The following is an 18,046-nucleotide window of genomic DNA, read 5'->3' as shown; positions in this document are numbered from 1 at the left end:
AAATGATGTTCAATACTATATAAATGTAAGTTATGGCTAACTTTCATTTTATTTTTTATTTACTCATTTTTTTTCTGTTTAATTCTTTTTTTTTAATTTAATTTTATTTTTAAACTTTACATAATTGTATTAGCTTTGCCAAATATCAAAATGAATCCAACACAGGTATACATGTGCTCCCCATTATCTCTCAACCCCCTCTAAGCTCAGTATAGCCAGACCATGGATGGAAGGAATACCAAGAAAACTGATTATGACTAGTGCATACTTTCAAGTTAGAAGTCTATCCACTAGAAGCTCATATGTAAACTCACACGTTTAAAGGCCATTTATTGTATAGCAGTTGCTTAGCTTTGAGTCACTGTTCTCCATTTGCCTGTTTCTGAGTGATAAATGCAGTCCCCAAATTGGAGACTGATTGTAATGTTAGTTGGCCAAGTCTGGTTTTAAATGTGTAGATTCTTGACTCTCGCTATACCCCTGATGTAATGCAGCATAAAGGGGATCAGGGCAAGACCTGAGAGGTTTGGAAACAAATTCAGAACCTGCTGAGGAGGCAGAGGATGCAGGGAACTGTGAAAGTGTGTGTGTGTGTATGTGTGTGTGTGCACATGTGTGTGTGTGAATGTTGGGGGGATTAGTTCATGGTCCCATTTTGGGGAGGAGGAATGACAGGTTACTGCATGGGTCCAACACCAACAGCAGTTTCTGATGCACGATCAGAAGCAATCTTTAGGGAAATGCTGTCAGGTGGACCACAAAGCGCAGAAGGGGAAAGGGGAGTGTGGAGGCAAGGGTGAGCTCAAGGCTTTTGGTCAGGCTGACCGGTGTCATCTTGACTCTGTTCTGTAGATTACGGCCCATAACCGCCCTGTCAGCCAGTCCTACAGGCTTGACTTCCAACAAAGTATTCAGAGTTGACCGCTTCACATCTCTCCACTAGACTGTCTTCCTTTCTTCCCTTATCTTCTGGGTTATTGCAACAGTCTCCACTGCTTTCACTATGCTGCTCTCTCATCTGGCTAGAGTCTTTTTTTTCCAAGCAGCAGCCTTACAGATTAGATTAAATTATGCCATTCAGTGATTCAATCTTCAAACAGCCGCCCACCTCACTCCCCAACCTCTGGGGATATAATGTCTGATGATGTGAGGTGAAGCTAATACAATAAAAACACGAATAACGTGCACAGTAATTGTAATGCTCTTGACTCATCCCCAGACCGTTCCCCTCCTCCCTGTCCAAGGAAAAACTGTCTTCCGTGAAACCAGACCCTGGTGCCAAAAAGGCCGGGGACTGCTGGTGTAAAACACCCTACCCAGTCCAGCCTTCGAAGGCTCACATTCCTGAAGCTGTGTGCCCCCCTTTTCCCAAGGCCTCTGTGCTCTCACATCTGTGTAGTATTTACATGGGCTTTTCTCTCTACGAAAGATGCTATTCTCCACCTCTCCTCATGGTGTGCTTCCTCACCTCAGGTGCCATCTCCTCAATTCAGAATTCCCCCGCCAAATTATCTTAAAAAGTAATCTTCTACATGGCCTTTCCATAAGACCTTCCTTACCCTTTATCAAATTTATTTTCTCCAAAATTTCACCAGTTTCTTTATCTCAATTAGAATGAAAGCAAATATTTTTTTCCCTGAATGTACACTGCTCTAGTGTGAATGACAATGCCCAGTTTTAGTAACTATTTAGGAAACAGAATTATTTGAATCCTAGCTTTACTCCTCATCAGCCATACAGTGATATGCATACTAGATAACAAAAATTGCATCTGATCTAATAAAAATTATTTTATCTTTAAGACCCTGAAAAGTTATACCTATGAAATATAATACTGGAATACCAGTGGCTGTTCTCTGCCAGCACAATCGGTATTTTTACCTAAAATTTTCTGCAGGGAGAGGCAAATGCCAAAAGCTGATACCCTACATAAGGACAGAAGTCCTCTAGCCCCTTTTGCATGTAACCATTAAATGTATCCATAAGGGACTGCTGATTAATTTATTCAATTAATAAATACACAATGATAACTATTAAGCATCAGGCATTATTTTTCTGAACGCTTGAGATACACTATAAAACAAAAACAACCAATATCCCTGTCTTATCACTGCTTATGTCCTAGTGGAGATTCTAATAATAAATAATCAATATATTAAAAAATGAAGATGTAGAATGTTAGAAAGTGATGAAGTCTTATGTGAGGGGAGGGAAGAAAGTAGAGTGAGACAACATGGATCAGGGATGTTAGGGACAGGAGGGTGTAGGGGACAGAATGTGCTGGAGCATATTTTGCAGAAAATGAATTTGATAAGGGGTTCAGTTCAGTTCAGTCACTCAGTCATGTCTGACTCTTTGCGACCCCATGAATCGCAGCACGCCAGGCCTCGCTGTCCATCACCAACACCCGGAGTTCACCCAGACTCATGTCCATCGAGTCAGTGATTCCATTCAGCCATCTCATCCTCTGTCCTCCCCTTCTCCTCCTGCCCCCAATCCCCTCCAGCATCAGAGTCTTTTCCAATGAGTCAAATCTCCGCATGAGGTGGCCAAAGTACTGGAGTTTCAGCTTTAGCCTCAGTCCTTCCAAAGAACATCCAGGGCTGATCTCCTTTAGAATGGACTGGTTGGATCTCCTTGCAGTCCAAGGGACTCTCAAGAGTCTTCTGCAACACCACAGTTCAAAAGCATAAATTCTTTGGCACTCAGCTTTATTCACAGTCCAAATCTCGCATCCATACATGACCACTGGAAAAAACATAGCCTTGACTAGACAGACCTTTGTTGGCAAAGTAATGTCTCTGCTTTTGAATATGCTATCTAGGTTGGTCATAACTTTCCTTCCAAGGAGTAAGCGTCTTTTAATTTCATGGCTGCAGTCACCATCTGCAGTGATTTTGGAGCCCCCCCAAAAATAAAGTCTGACACTAAGGAAGTATATTATGAGAAACGCTGGCTGGAGGAAGCACAAGCTGGAATCAAGAGTGATGGGAGAAATATGAATAACCTCAGATATGCAGATGACACCACCCTTATGGCAGAAAGTGAAGAGGAGCTCAAGAGCTTCTTGATGAAAGTGTAAGAGGAGAGTGAAAAGGCTGGCTTAAAGCTCAACATTCAGAAAACTAAGATCATGGCATCTTGTCCCATCACTTCATGGCAAGTAGATGGGGAAACAGTGGAAGCAGTGTCAGACCTTATTTTTTTGTGCTCCAAAGTCACTGCAGATGGTGATTGCAGCCATGAAATTAAAAGACGCTTACTCCTTGGAAGGAAAGTTATGACCAATCTAGACAGCAAATTCAAAAGCAGAGACATTATTTTGCCAACAAAGGTCCGTCTAGTCAAGGCTATGGTTTTTCCAGTGGTCATGTATGGATGTGAGAGTTGGACTGTGAAGAAAGCTGAGTGCTGAAGAATTGATGCTTTTGAACTGTGGTGTTGGAGAAGACATTTGAGAGTCCCTTGGACTGCAAGGAGATCTAAGCAGTCCATTTTAAAGGAGATCAGTCCTGGGTGTTCATTGGAAGGACTGAGGCTAAAGCTGAAACTCCAGTACTTTGGCCACCTCATGTGAAGATTTGACTCACTGGAAAAGACTCTGATGCTGGGAGGGATTGGGGGCAAGAGGAGAAGGGGGCGACAGAGGATGAGATGGCTGGATGGCATCACCGACTCGATGGACATGAGTTTGAGTGAACTCCGGGAGTTGGTGATGGACAGGGAGGCCTGGCATGCTGCGATTCATGGGGTCACAAAGAGTTGGACACAACTGAGTGACTGAATTGAACTGAAGGAAGGTCTTATGGAAGGGCTATGTAGAAGATTACATTTAACATAATTTGGCAGAGGAAGCCTGAATTGAGGAGATGGCACGTGAGGTGAAGGAAGACACCCCGAGGAGAGGTAGAGAATAGCATCTCTGGTAGAGAGAAAAGGAGAGGGTCTGGCTGTCCTCCTGCAGGAGGTGGGACGAGGGTAAAGTCTCCAAGGAGAAGAGTAAACCAGAGAAGAGTCAAAAAGCAAAACAAAAATCAACAATGACAAAAAAAAAAAAAAAGTTATAGGGACAACAGAAACAGAACATTGGTTGCCCGAGACAGGTTAGAAATGAGAATTGACTGCAGGGGGACATAAGTGAAATTTGAGGAATGATTGGGGAAATGATTTAAAAGCTAGACTGTGCTGATGGCTAACTACCATATAAATTCATGGAATTGTACACCTGAAATGTGGATTTTAGCATATGTAAATTTTATCTTAGTAAAATCATTGAAAAGAGAGGGAATAAGAGCTATAACATTAGAAAGGATAAAATGAGACAAAATAGAAAAAATATTCATGTAGAAGACTTAGAAATCATAATCAGAAAACTGTAAAATCAGTTTCTTTTATTCCTTTATCTGTACATTAAACCAGACATCTGATTAAATTTTTATTTGATGCCTCAAGTCCAGAATCCAGGACACATAAAAGTACTTTGTGATAGTTTTGCCAACATAGATAGGTTCTGCAGCTGCTGCTAAGTTGCTTCAGTCATGTCTGACTCTGTGTGACCCTATGGACAGCAGCCCACCAGGCTCCTCTGTCCACAGGATTCCCCAGGCAAGAACACTGGAGTGGCTTGCCATTAATACCCAGTTTATTCAATCAAACGCTCATCTAGGTGCTGTTGTGAAGGTGTTTTGCAAACATGGTGTAACATCCACATTTAACTGACTTTTAATAAAATAGACGATCCTTGACAATGTAACCCTCATCCAACCAGTTGAAAGGTCCTAAGAGCAAAACAGATACGACTTAGAGTAGGTATACATTAACAAGAGAATTGGTAGGAGGATTCTTTGCCACTGAGCGACCTAGGAAGACCCCTCTAACATATCATATCATTTGATAAAACAGGTCTTCCTCCATTTCTTGTGGAAAGTAGCAAAAGGGGGCTAGAAAATATAACTCCAAACAATAGATTTTCTCATAGGTGCAACAACAGTTAGCTCTTCACAGGAAGGAAAACAGGACCCTCAACAGAATGGTCCTGCAAATAGTCTGGTGACAGCCGGGTCAGCCCGGGAATTCCTGAGAAATCATGAGGGAAGCCTTTCATGGCTAAGTTGTGGTATGTTTTAGATCACTAAGGACTTCCCTGGTGGCACAGATGGTAAGGTAAAAAATCTGCCTGCAATGTGAGAGACCCAGGTTTGATCACTGGGTTGGGAACCCCCTCCAGATCCTTGCCTGGAGAATTCCATGGACAGAGGAGCCTGGTAGACTACAGTCTGTGCAGTCGCAAAGAGTTGGGTATGACTGTGACTAACAGATCATTTAGGAAACATTTAGACACTCAAAAGTGTGTGGGGCTGGTGACATTTTCCCATAATAACAGCCAGCGAACACCAGAACTGGAAACAAACCTTTCATTTGCTTTAGTGAGAACTGCTTTATATAGATTTATATTTGAGACAGGCTAAGCCCTGCAGCCTGGGACACTTTGCTGCAGTACTGCAGTGCTTATATCTGGACTAAGGTCTCCTTGAGGAACACAATACAAAGAAACTATTAGGGAAGACTAAAAATTACTCTGTGCATTTGGAGTTAGGGCAAATTTATGACAAGAAGATACAAAAAGACAAAAAAAAAACCCCAAAACCCACAACCTACCACTTCTGAAGAGCTGAGAGCAAAAACAGGATGTTGGAACAAAAACAGAATTTTGGAGCAAAAGCAGGGTACTGCACATGTCCCCTGCACTCACCACCAGCAAAGGGGTGGACAAAACACCTGAGTCACCTCTCTGCCCTGACTCCTGGACACACCCCTATCCTCTTCCCTTGTAAGGAACCAGCTTGCCTCACTTCCATAAGCAAGCAAACAAAAGAACCTATTGTTTTTCTCTAACTCCGACCTGATGCAGCAGGGGCTCCCATAAAACCTTGCCTGAATTTCCTATTTGGCTTCTGATCAATTTCTACTGACAAAGGAGTCTAAGAACCCAGGTGGGTAACACATTTACATATCAATCTAATAGCTGTTTAGAATTCATGCTCTATTTCAATGAGGAGTAAAAGGTTATATGTATGTGGGCTTCCCAGGTGGCACTAGTGGTAAAGAGCCTGCCGGAATGCAGGAGACAGGAGAGATTTGTCTGTTTGATCCCTGGGTCCGGAAGATCCCCTGGAGGAGAGCATGGCAACCCATCCAGTATTCTTGCCAGGGAAATCCCATGGCCAGAGGAGCCTGGTGGGCTACAGTCCATAGGATTCCAAAGAGTTGGCTATGACTTAAGTGACTTAGCATGCATGCATATGTGAGTTTAGATTTGTAACTGGGAGGGAATGTGCCCTTTCATTAAACTTTATTAATTCTATTCCAATCAGACTCCAGCCAGCCCCCAATCCTATCCCTCCCCACTTCTCTCTGGCCACTTTCACCTGGTCTGATACTTTTGAGAGCTGCCACCATCAATGTGTTCCTTAGAATCCCTTTCCGAATAGATTATCTCTGGAACTTTCTTACATCTCCTCTTTGCCCCACAACGCCTTTGGCTTCATATCCTTTCAAATTAAAACACAGGGATAATCAAAATAGCAAACCTAAACAAAAGTTTTTAAATTTAAAAATCTTTCTACTCTCTCATGACCATGAGCCTTGGCCTGTATCAGAAAGCCAATTATCAGGTAAGCAGTCAATAATAAATTGAATTATTTTGTTTATAATTCTTTTGATTATTACAATTAATGAAGGGTTATGAAAAGGAATTCAAGCTAGGAGATAGAGAAAAAAGCTAAATCAGTTAAAATAACTTTCTTTGAGGAAAACATCCCAAATGAATAATCTTTCTTTTTCTGTTTATTCCCAAGGAAGAACAAGGTGAGGTAATTCTCTGAGCTTAAACGTCTGATTGATAGTGTTACGGAGGAGAACTAAGAGCTTTGCTAGGACGAGCAGGGAGCAGGCGTGGAGACAGAGAGCTCCACGCTGGGGGGTTCCGACATCCTCTGGTGGCAGAAGCAGCTGAGTGGACAGGACTTAACTTCAAATTAAGCAAACTGTGGACATGTTTAAGGGCAGGATGCCTTCACTTAAGGCTTTCACCCAGCAGGAAAGCAATTTGATTTTTACTGACTAAGGAGGAAGAAATGCTTTGAGTAGTCAAGCAGTTGGTAAGAGACCTGAGATAAACACATGATCTGAAATCTGAAATTTTCCTTGGAAAGGGCTGTATTGAGTGAGTTTAAAAAAAGACCCCAGGTGAACTAGAAAGGCAGTCAGCATTTAGCATTCCCTGGGGTCAGACCTTGTGTTTAACAGGTGATACTGTATAATGTTCACAGAACAGATTCTATTGCCTATTAACAGATAAAGAAGGTAAGATAAATTATTAAAATGACCTATCAACTAAGTGAAGCCATGGCTCCAAATGAGGTGTGTATGATTCAAAGCTTCCATTGTAGAACAAAGTCAATTCTCTTTTCCACCAGACTAATATTCCTTAAGACATCATCATTACATCTGCGACTTTAAATTTTCAGCACAGACAGCATGAAGTTGCATGTGCGTATTTTAAGTTCCAGTCCAGAGGCAGCTAGCATTCTAATCAGGCAGCCACATGCCAGAGGTGGTCATGAGCATGCTCTCAAAAACACTGCAGCCACTCCAGACGTGACTGCTGCGGGATTGCTGCTAACTATTCCTGTCATCAGTTTCTGAAAGTCAAGTTGAGTTTTTACTTGTAAAAATGGTGGTTTGTCAATTAGCATAAGTGATAGGTTAATGTTAGGAAAGAGATCTCAGTGGTGAAATTAAAGATATTAAGGATATGTATTTTGGCAAAACGTCTTTTAGAGACAGCCACAAGCTGTGAAAGTGCGATAAGACTCCAGTAAGGTCTGTGGCCTGAGGCCGCGGAGGTGGTCCTAGATTCTGGATCAGTGACTCTGTGCCAGTTATTAGCGTAGGAGCTTTCTATTGCTTGGCACTGGCTCTGAGTGCAGCTGAATTCTGCCTCTAAAATATTGCTACAGCTGCCCGAAGAGGACAGTTTATTCAAGAGAAGGCAAGTCAGAGGGCGAGGACTTCAGGGACCTGACAAAGGAGTTTGTATTAACAGTGTTGTTTTTCTTAAATAAATGTCTGTATGGGCACCAGGGGCTTCCCTGGTGGCTCAGCCGTAGATAATCTGCTGCCAATGCAGGAGACATAGGTTCAGTCCCTGGGTTGGCAAGATCTCCTGGAGAGGGAAATGGCAACCCTCTCTAGTATTCTTGCCTCGAAAATCCCATGGACAGAGGAGCGTGGCAGGCTACAGTCCACAGGTTTGCAAAATAATCAGACATGACTTAGCGACTAAAGGGCAACAATATGTGTGCCAGACCCTGACTGGGGCTTCCTTTCACTGTTCCATGGTGGGAAAACTTTCTGAGAGTAGCTATTTCTTACCTATCTCACTTGGCAGTGGCTGATGTTGTTTTTCAAAAAGAATCTAGAGATGAATGGAGAGAGTAGCAGGGAAGCATACACACTATCCTATGTGAAATAGATAGCCAATGGAAATTTGCTGTATGACCCAGGGAACTCAAACTGGGGCCCTGTAACAACTCAGAGGGGTAGGAAAGGGTAGAAGGTGGGAAGGAGGTTTGAGAGGGAGAGGACATATGTACTACTGTGGCTAATTCATGTTGCTGTATGGTAGAAATAAACCAATATTGAATAGCAATCATCAAACAATTAAAAATAAATAAATATAAAAAAGAATCTAATACTCATGCAAACTGGCTAAGTTAGATCTACAATTCTGTTCCTCAGATCCCTTGCTTCAGAATCACCTAAAGTTTAGAATTCTTCAATTTCTTAGCATCCTTCATTCTGAAGTTCTAGGAGTGGGGCCCGAGAATCTGGACTGTGACAAGTTCCTCTAGTGATTCTCCTATGCTCTGAGGATTTAGCCAATGAAGATATAACCAAAGAAGCATCATGATCATTTGCTCACAGTATTTCTCCATGGTAGACCAAAGACTCAAGAGGGAGGAAATATGATCATGCCCGCCAGGTCTGAAAACCAGAATCAGTAAAGCAATAGTAAATAGAACACTATAAAGCCCTCATATCCTATAAACTCTATGCCATAAATTTGTGTTATAGCTTTTTGCCTACCCATCTAGATGGAAATACATCAAAACTTATCTTAAGCATTCACCAAGGTCATTCATAGCCAAAGATACTCCATTGTCATTTGGATGAATCAGGATTATCAATAGCTTTCCAACTGACTATTGTGATCCATTTTCTGACAGCAATGAAAATTGTTAGCCAAAAGCCCATCATGTTAAATATGATTTGGGGGGAAAAAAAAAAACAGTTTAGCTCTTGGGTTACTTTTTTTTTTTTTCACATCAGTAAGTCCAGTTTATTCACTCATAAGACATCTTGTCTGGCTTTCATCTGCTCATCAAATATTTATTGAGAGACTTTCAAAAAACATGTAGCTCTAACTCCCAATGAACGGCCATGGAAGATTAAAGAAGTGGGGGTCTAGTTCAAGACTTCTGTCTCTGAGTTGTCACCCATTATCACATTGTGATGGAGAGGGGAGAAATACCCTGGTGCAGGAGTCCAGGTCTTGAATTCTGTGGTGGCTGCAGACTCAGTTTAAGTCTGTAAGCTATACTGTAAGCTATACTGCACGTCAGTATAGCTCTTAGGGCTTCTATTTCTTCTTTTAGATAATTACAAATAAAATGCTTGCCTCACTTATTTTTCAGTTTGCTGATTCATTTATCAACATTTATTGGTCATCTACTATATTCCAGGAACTTCTATAGGATCTTGGGGGATACAGTAAGAAACAAGGTAAACAAGATGACTGTTCTCAAGTAGGCTTATACTTAGAGAAACAGCCAGTACAAACGGTCAACCGAGTGAGTGTACTTTCTTGGACGCAGACCCTCCAGCCCAGTTAAGACTTCATATAACATAGCCATGGCCAACAACTTGAGTACAAGCTCAGAAGAGCTGAATCATTTCTGAATTTGCAATCTAGAGAAATTGTGAGATAATATTACCTGTTTGTTCTTTTAAGCCAAACATGAAACTCATTACTAAGGTTTGGAGTAATTAGTAACACAGCAGTAGATAAGTGATATATAATCCAAGGACATGATTCTTAAGAACGATATTTTAAGAATGAAGGGATTCAGAATCTCATGCTTTATACTTAGAATAGTGGCACTACAAGAAAATGTTGACAGCATGTTAATATTATCATGAAGAAATAATAAATTTACTACTCCTTTTAGTTCAGTAGGATTACAGAATTTGTCTGCTTTTATCTGAGATCTATGGAGTCCACTGAATCAACACAAATACTTCATAATCAAACTTTATTGAAACTCCATGTTTAGCAATGCGTTAGTCAGCCAATAAAAAAATGGTAGTCCTACCTCCGAAAAAGTACTTTTCGCCAGTTTTAACTTGAAGAGGACTGTTAGTTCGAACTGCTGAGGCTTCATCTCCATCGATAGTGAGAACAGCAAAATTCTCCTTAGCTAGGAAACGGACCTCATGCCACTGGCCATCATTCAACCCAGAACCTGTTAAATACAAGAGGAAAGACCATTTTGTTAAAAGATTATTCAGTTTTAAATAATTTTTAATATCAACAGAGCTTTGCAAATAAAAATTAATATATTTTGATCTAGGAAAATTCAGTGTAGCTACAATTAATATCTCATATTTCTTTAATATTATAAATCATTCTCTCCTCCACTGGACCAAATAGGGCCTAGCTGTGAAGGAAAATAGAACATGCCATCCCAGAAAATGCTATTTCAGCATATTGATTATTTTGAAAAAAAAGTTACTTAAGAAACAGCCAGCACAATAGGAATACTCTGACACCCTCTTTGTCTCCCTGAAAGCAAAAAGTAAGTCTCTTATGTGAAAAAATTCCCTGCCTGTACTAGGAAGGTAACAGGCTTCCTTATCACCAGGAAGAGGGAAGTTAGAGCCAAGAAGGCTGGATAAACAATCCTTATTCTTCTTAATTTGCTACCCCAAGCCTAAATTTTTGTCAATTCTTTTTCACAGTTTTTTTTTTTTTAATCTTTATCTAAAAAGGTATAAAATCTGTCTACACTGGTTACTTCTTTGAGTCTCATATTTCTGTGAGAACCATACATACAAAATTATACTTGTTTTCCTGCTGCTAATCTATTTCAATTTAATTATTAAACCAGCCAAAGAACCTCAGTTCAGTTTAGTTCAGTCACTCAGTCGTGTCCGACTCTTTGCGACCCCATGAATCTCAGCACGCCAGGCCTCCCTGTCCATCACCAACTCCCGGAGTTCACTAAGATTCATGTCCATCAAGTCAGTGATGTCATCCAGCCATCTCATCCTCTGTCGTCCCCTTCTCCTCCCACCACAATCCCTCCCAGAATCAGAGTCTTTTCCAATGAGTCAACTCTTCGCATGAGGTGGCCAAAGAACTGGAGTTTCAGCTTTAGCATCATTCCTTCCAAAGAAATCCCAGGGCTGATCTCCTTCAGAATGGACTGGTTGGAGCTCCTTGCAGTCCAAGGGACTCTCGAGAGTCTTCTCCAACACCACAGTTCAAAAGCATCAATTCTTGGGTGCTCAGCTTTCTTCACAGTCCAACTCTCACATCCATACATGACTACTGGAAAAACCATAGCCTTGACTAGATGAACCTTTGTTGCAAAGTAATGTCTCTGCTTTTCAATATGCTATCTAGGTTGGTCATAACTTTCCTTCCAAGGAGTAAGCGTCTTTTAATTTCATGGCTGTAATCACCATCTGCAGTGATTTTGGAGCCCAGAAAAATAATGTCTGACACTGTTTCCACTGTTTCTCCATCTATTTCCCATGAAGTGATGGGACCAGATGCCATGATCTTAGTTTTCTGAATGTTGAGCTTTAAGCCAACTTTGTCACTCTCCTCTTTCACTTTCATCAAGAGGCTTTTTAGTTCCTCTTCACTTTCTGCCATAAGGGTGGTGTCATCTGCATATCTGAGGTTATTGATATTTCTCCCGGCAATCTTGACTCCAGCTTGTGCTTCTTCCAGCCCAGCGTTTCTCATGATGTACTCTGCATAGAAGTTAAATAAGCAGGGTGACAATATACAGCCTTGACGAACTCCTTTTCCTCTTTGGAACCAGTCTGTTGTTCCATGTCCAGTTCTAACTGTTGCTTCCTGACCTGCATATAGGTTTCTCAAGAGGAGGGTCAGGTGGTCTGGTATTCCCGTCTCTTTCAGAATTTCCCACAGTTTTTTGTGATCCACACAGTCAAAGGCTTTGGCATAGTCAATCAAGCAGAAATAGATGTTTTTCTGGAACTCTCTTGCTTTTTCCATGATCCAGAGGATGTTGGCAATTTGATCTCTGGTTCCTCTGCCTTTTCTAAAACCAGCTTGAACATCTGGAAGTTCACGGTTCACGTATTGCTGAAGCCTGGCTTGGAGAATTTTGAGCATTACTTTACTAGCATGTGAGATGAGTGCAATTGTGCCTTAGTTTGAGCATTCTTTGGCATTGTCTTTCTTTGGGATTGGAATGAAAACTGATGTTTTCCAGTCCTGTGGCCACTGCTGAGTTTTCCAAATTTACTGGCATATTGAGTGCAGCACTTTCATAGCATCATCTTTCAGGATTTGAAAGAGCTCAACTGGAATTCCATCACCTCCACTAGCTTTGTTTATAGTGATGCTTTCTAAGGCCCACTTGACTTTACATTCCAGGATGTCTGGCTCTAGGTGAGTGATCACACCATCGTGATTATCTTGGTCATGAAGATCTTTTTTGTACAGTTCTTCTGTGTATACTTGCCATCTCTTCTTAATATCTTCTGCTTCTGTTAGGTCCATACCATTTCTGTCCTTTATCAAGCCCATCTTCGCATGAAATGTTCCCTTGGTATTTCTAATTTTCTTGAAGACATCTCTAGTCTTTTCCATTCTGTTGTTTTCCTCTATTTCTTTGCATTGATCACTGAGAAAGGCTTTCTTATCTCTTCTTGCTATTCTTTGGAACTCTGCATTCAGATGCTTCTATCTTTCCTTTTCTCCTTTGCTTTTCTCTTCTCTTCTTTTCACAGCTCTTTGTAAGGCCTCTTCAGACAGCCATTTTGCTTTTTTGCATGTCTTTTCCATGGGGATGGTCTTGATCCCTGTCTCCTGTACAATGTCACGAACCTCTGTCCATAGTTCATCAGGCATTCTATCTATCAGATCTAGTCCCTTAAATATATTTCTCACTTCCACTGTATAATCATAAGGGATTTGATTTAGGTCATACCTGGATGGTCTAGTGGTTTTCCCTACTTTCTTCAATTTCAGTCTGAATTTGGCAATAAGGAGTTCATGATCTGAGCCACAGTCAGCTCCTGGTCTTGTTTTTGCTGACTGTATAGAGCTTCTCCATCTTTGTTTGCAAAGAATATAATCAATCTGATTTAGGTGTTGACCATCTGGTGATATCCATGTGTAGAGTCTTCTCTTGTGTTGTTGGAAGATGGTGTTTGCTATGACCAGTGCATTTTCTTGGCAAAACTCTATTAGTCTTTGTCCTGCTTCATTCTGTATTCCAAGGCCAAATTTGCCTGTTACTCCAGGTGTTTCTTGACTTCCTACTTTTGCATTCTAGTCCCCTATAATGAAAAGGACATCTTTTTTGGGGTGTTAGTTCTAAAAGGTCTTGTAGGTCTTCATAGAACCGTTCAACTTCAACATCTTCAGCATTGCTGGTTGGGGCATAGACTTGGATTACTGTGATACTGAATGGTTTGCCTTGGAAACGAACAGAGATCATTCTGTCATTTTTGAGATTGCATCCAAGTACTGTATTTCGGACTCTTTTGTTGACCATGATGGCTACTCCATTTCTTCTAAGGGATTCCTGCCCGCAGTAGTAGATATAATGGTCATCTGAGTTAAATTCACCCATTCCAGTCCATTTTAGTTCAGTGATTAAGGGAATAAAGGACAAGTCTTCCTCCCCTACAGCAGTTATTTGTGCTAAGTGACCACTAATAGGTATGACAAATGATACCAGGATTATCTAATCATTTACAAATAAGATATCATTATAATGAATTAGGTAATATTTAATTAGACACCAACTAAATAAATGAACTCCCTAACAATCACATTTCACTCTTGCTTAGTACAAAGATCTTTAAAAACAAAATCCATTTAGTTCTCCATTAGACAGAAAATAACTAAAAGATACTGTTCAGTTTGTATTCATTTTACAAAGAATAATTACAAAATTAAGGAACAAAGACAAGAGAACAGCCTTTGAATAAAAGTACCTGGAAATAGCTCAAGGAATACTAAGACACACAGAAATCTGAGTCACAGTGGCTTTCTTTCACTTACAACGGCCTATGCAAAGGGAAGATAGTTTGTTCTAGACTGCTCCAGATAGCTGAATCTAGAATCCAGAGGTAGAAGATTGAAGGTGCACTTCAGCCTCACAAAAGAAAGACAAGCCTAGCATGAAAAGTATCCAAAAACGGAATGAGAGAAAATCGATGAAGCAAGGATGATGGTTCCAAGCTTCTGATCAGAGGTCTGAAAACCAAAGCTTACAGGCCAAATACTGCCTGCTACCATCTGTTTCTGTACAGCCTGGGAGCTAAAAATAGTTCTCAGATTTTAAAACATTGAAAATAAATGAAAAGGATAACAATATTAAATTACATGTGAAAATTATATAAAATTCAAATGTTTGAGTCCACATAAAATCTACTGGAATTTAGCCAAACTCATCTGGTATATATATCATCTTTCTATAGAGTTAAACAATTGCTGTGGAGACTGTGTGATCCACAAAACCTAAACTGTTTACCGAGTGATCCTTTTCCTTTACAGAATAAAGCCTAAACTAATGATTGGTGTACATTATTAAATAAAAATGTCATTTTAAAGAAAAAAATGGAAGGCCTCCTGAGGCTTGAAGATAGTCACATATATGTGGTATTAACCAACATTATACTAGTAAATATTATCATGAATAATCACCCCCTCAGGTATTTTTTTTTTTTTTTAGGATTTTAAATTTTTAACTAATACTTATTGAGCACATTTTATTTCAGTGGAGGAAAACAGAAAACCCAGCCCGAAAATAATGAATACTAAATAATTTTCAAATTATGAAATGTATAATATAAACAATTACATAGATAAAAGTTTTTTGTACTCTGAAATTACTATGTAAATATACAGTCTTATTCTAAAACAGAAGTCAGTTAGCTGCCAGACAAGTAGTAGTGTTAACTGAAAGAATTCCTTCTCTGTTAGGTTGCTTTTGGGTTCCCGCACAGAATTGATCCATGGACGATGATAACTTCAACATTACATTTTCCATTAAAGTATAAAACTGGGGTTAAAGTTAATTAGCCACAGAATTGTATGGTTTTGATTTTGTTTTTGCCTCGATAGTGTGATGAACCCTGCTTTGAAACATATTTTGAGGGTGTAGGTCCCAAGCACAGTAATGTTACAAATCTTTCATCCTAAATAATAACACATTCAAAGAAAATCATTTACAAGCTATCTTAGGCAACTGGGCTTTCTGTTCTAAACTGTAGACCAGAAAGCCTTTCTAAAAAATTCTTACAAAAACTTCTTCATCATAAAGTTAATTTATAAATGGAAAATCATCAGTTTAATTGTTCATGACAAAAAGGTCTATTATTCTATCAGATTCAAATGAAAAGATTATTTTTTTTCAAGAAATTTAATCACTAGAGAAATTGGACCTCAGAGAAAAGCTGCCTTATTGATAGCATCCACTGTTGCTTCTGAGCCTGAACTGTGATTTCTATTCATTTTAATTCCAATTACTGTTTTGAACTGTTAATGTTAATGATCAAGAGTGGTTTTTTTTTTTTTAATAACATGGTTAAAGAGAAATTTTAAGAAGCAACATATTTTCCTTTGAGCAATGGGTCATTTTTTGCCCACTGAAAAGTGACTCATTGCTCAAAAGAAAATTTGTTACATCTTAAAATTTCTCTATAACCACATGTTATTAAAAAACAACTCTTAATTTTTGGTTTATTATATTTGGGGCCCATTCCTATCAGATTTCTGAGGCATACCTCTTGATGATTAACAGTAACAGTTCAAAACCGTATTCCCCCAAAATAACTTTTAAAATGACTATCCCCAATAAATAGGTGGGAGAACTGAACATAACAGTATTTAGGCATTCTATACATGGTAAACGGCAGAACTGGGAACTAGAACTCAGACGTACCTAGTTCCAGAGACTGATTTCTTATAAACAGCAAACAAACAAGCAACAATTAGACATGGCATGTAGACTCTGTGCATCCATGATCAGAACTCTCTTAAACCACACACACAAACATTTCCATTTGCCACCAGCCTGGAGGGAACTCAGCTTCTGGGGTACCCTTGTTTCATACAGCATCAGAGTTGCAAATCAACCGAGACACCATCCAGCTTCATCTGCTAATTTTTAACATTTACATTATCTGATTTTTGTTGTAATGGAAGATCCCACTACTACATGTCTTTCAGTATTTTCTTAGGTTGATGTTTTTTCCCTTAAAATGCAATATGAATGGGAATTTTGTACGTTTGAGAAGCAAATTCTAGCACTGTTTCCCCAAGGCATAGTAAAGTAAGCCCAGGAGTATTCATTTAAATCATCTCTATCCTTTGTGAAACTCAGCAAACAGAACTGTGTGCTCACTCCCTTCATGTTATAATGATCATGTTCAATGATCTTGAACACGCTATCTTTTGTCAGGTTGTTGGGCTGAGATCCTAATCTAGACCTTTTGCACTTGAACAAGTTTTTATCACTACTCAGAACTCAGTCATTAAATTTTTCAGCACACAAAAAAGGAGATGCCACAGTTTCAGCATAATTTCCCTCTGCTTGTGTCCATTCCCTTCAGTGTAAGGGAGACCTGAACACCTTTGTATGAAACACCACTAATGAACTTGCCTTTATCATGTCCTGGGCCACCAGCCACCTAGAGGAAGTGGTAGAGAATTAATTTTGCTTCAGAGAAGCTATATGAAGAGCCTGAGGTATTTTTAAAAATAATATTGTTTAATATTTTTAACTCATGTGAAATGGAATATTCGCAAAATTTAAGAGCTTTTGGAATTTAATATATAACACTTACTCAGAAGAGGGGTTTCCCAGGTGGCTCAGTGGTAGAGTCCACCTGCTTATGCAAGAGCCACAGGAGAGGTGGGTTCAATCCCTCGGTCAGGGAGATCCCCTGGAGGAGGAAATGGCAACCCACTCCAGTATTCTTCCCATGGACAGAGGAGCTTGGTGGGCTATAATCCATGGGGTCACACAGCGCTGGACACGACTGAGCACTCTGACATTCATTCAGAATACTACAGCTGTTCATAAGAGATACACCTATAAGGATCAGTATAGTATTCAGGGGAAAAATGTCTCATTATTCCAAACTTTATTAGAATCCTGTGAGTCATAACCAACAAAGAACACATCAGCAAACAGGATTAAGGCATTGCTTCTCATTTGCTAGTAAAGCAGTAGTATCCCTTCACTCAGGATTCTAGAGCAACAAATGTCCCTGGGAACAGAGAGACTCACCAGGCACCTGGTCCATAATCCTGGACACAGTGGTGTCTTGGTGGCTGGAGAGTGACTAAGGACCAGACCAAAGCAGGATGCTGTTAGTTGTTGATACTTAACAAAGAGACTCAAGTCTCATACAGCTAACACTTCCTAGGAGCCTTGGATGTGCCTGGCACTACCTAACTCAGTATGTGTCAATCTATTGCCTTTTCTCAGTAGTGGGCAACAAGATGGCAGAAAGGCAGGGAAATAGTGTGGTAGCCCCAAACGACTGACACGGGAGCCAGGCTGCCTGTTTTTGCTTTGACCCTTGTCAGCCTGGGCAGTTTACTTAACCTTTCTGTGCCTCAGGCTCCTCTTCTCTAGAAAGCAAATAATTGTATCCATATTGTAGGCTGGTTTTGAGGAGTAGGTCAATTAGGGATTCAATA

General features: G+C 40.0%; 1 protein-coding gene across 1 annotated transcript in view; it reads right to left on the bottom strand.

Annotated features, from left to right (window-relative positions):
- Positions 1 to 18,046, bottom strand: part of CNTNAP2 (contactin associated protein 2) — a 2,325,432-nt gene that overhangs the window by 1,090,588 nt on the left and 1,216,798 nt on the right. Inside the window, exon 10 of the mRNA XM_024991213.2 lies at positions 10,437 to 10,586. Coding sequence (XP_024846981.1) covers positions 10,437 to 10,586 — 150 coding nt within the window. The remainder of the gene's footprint in view (positions 1 to 10,436; positions 10,587 to 18,046) is intronic.

The sequence above is a fragment of the Bos taurus genome, chromosome 4 (genome assembly GCF_002263795.3).
Source record: "Bos taurus isolate L1 Dominette 01449 registration number 42190680 breed Hereford chromosome 4, ARS-UCD2.0, whole genome shotgun sequence".
Lineage (NCBI taxonomy): Eukaryota > Metazoa > Chordata > Mammalia > Artiodactyla > Bovidae > Bos > Bos taurus.
The sequence above is the reverse complement of the archived record's forward strand: the minus strand, read 5'-3'. Positions and strand labels throughout refer to the sequence as shown.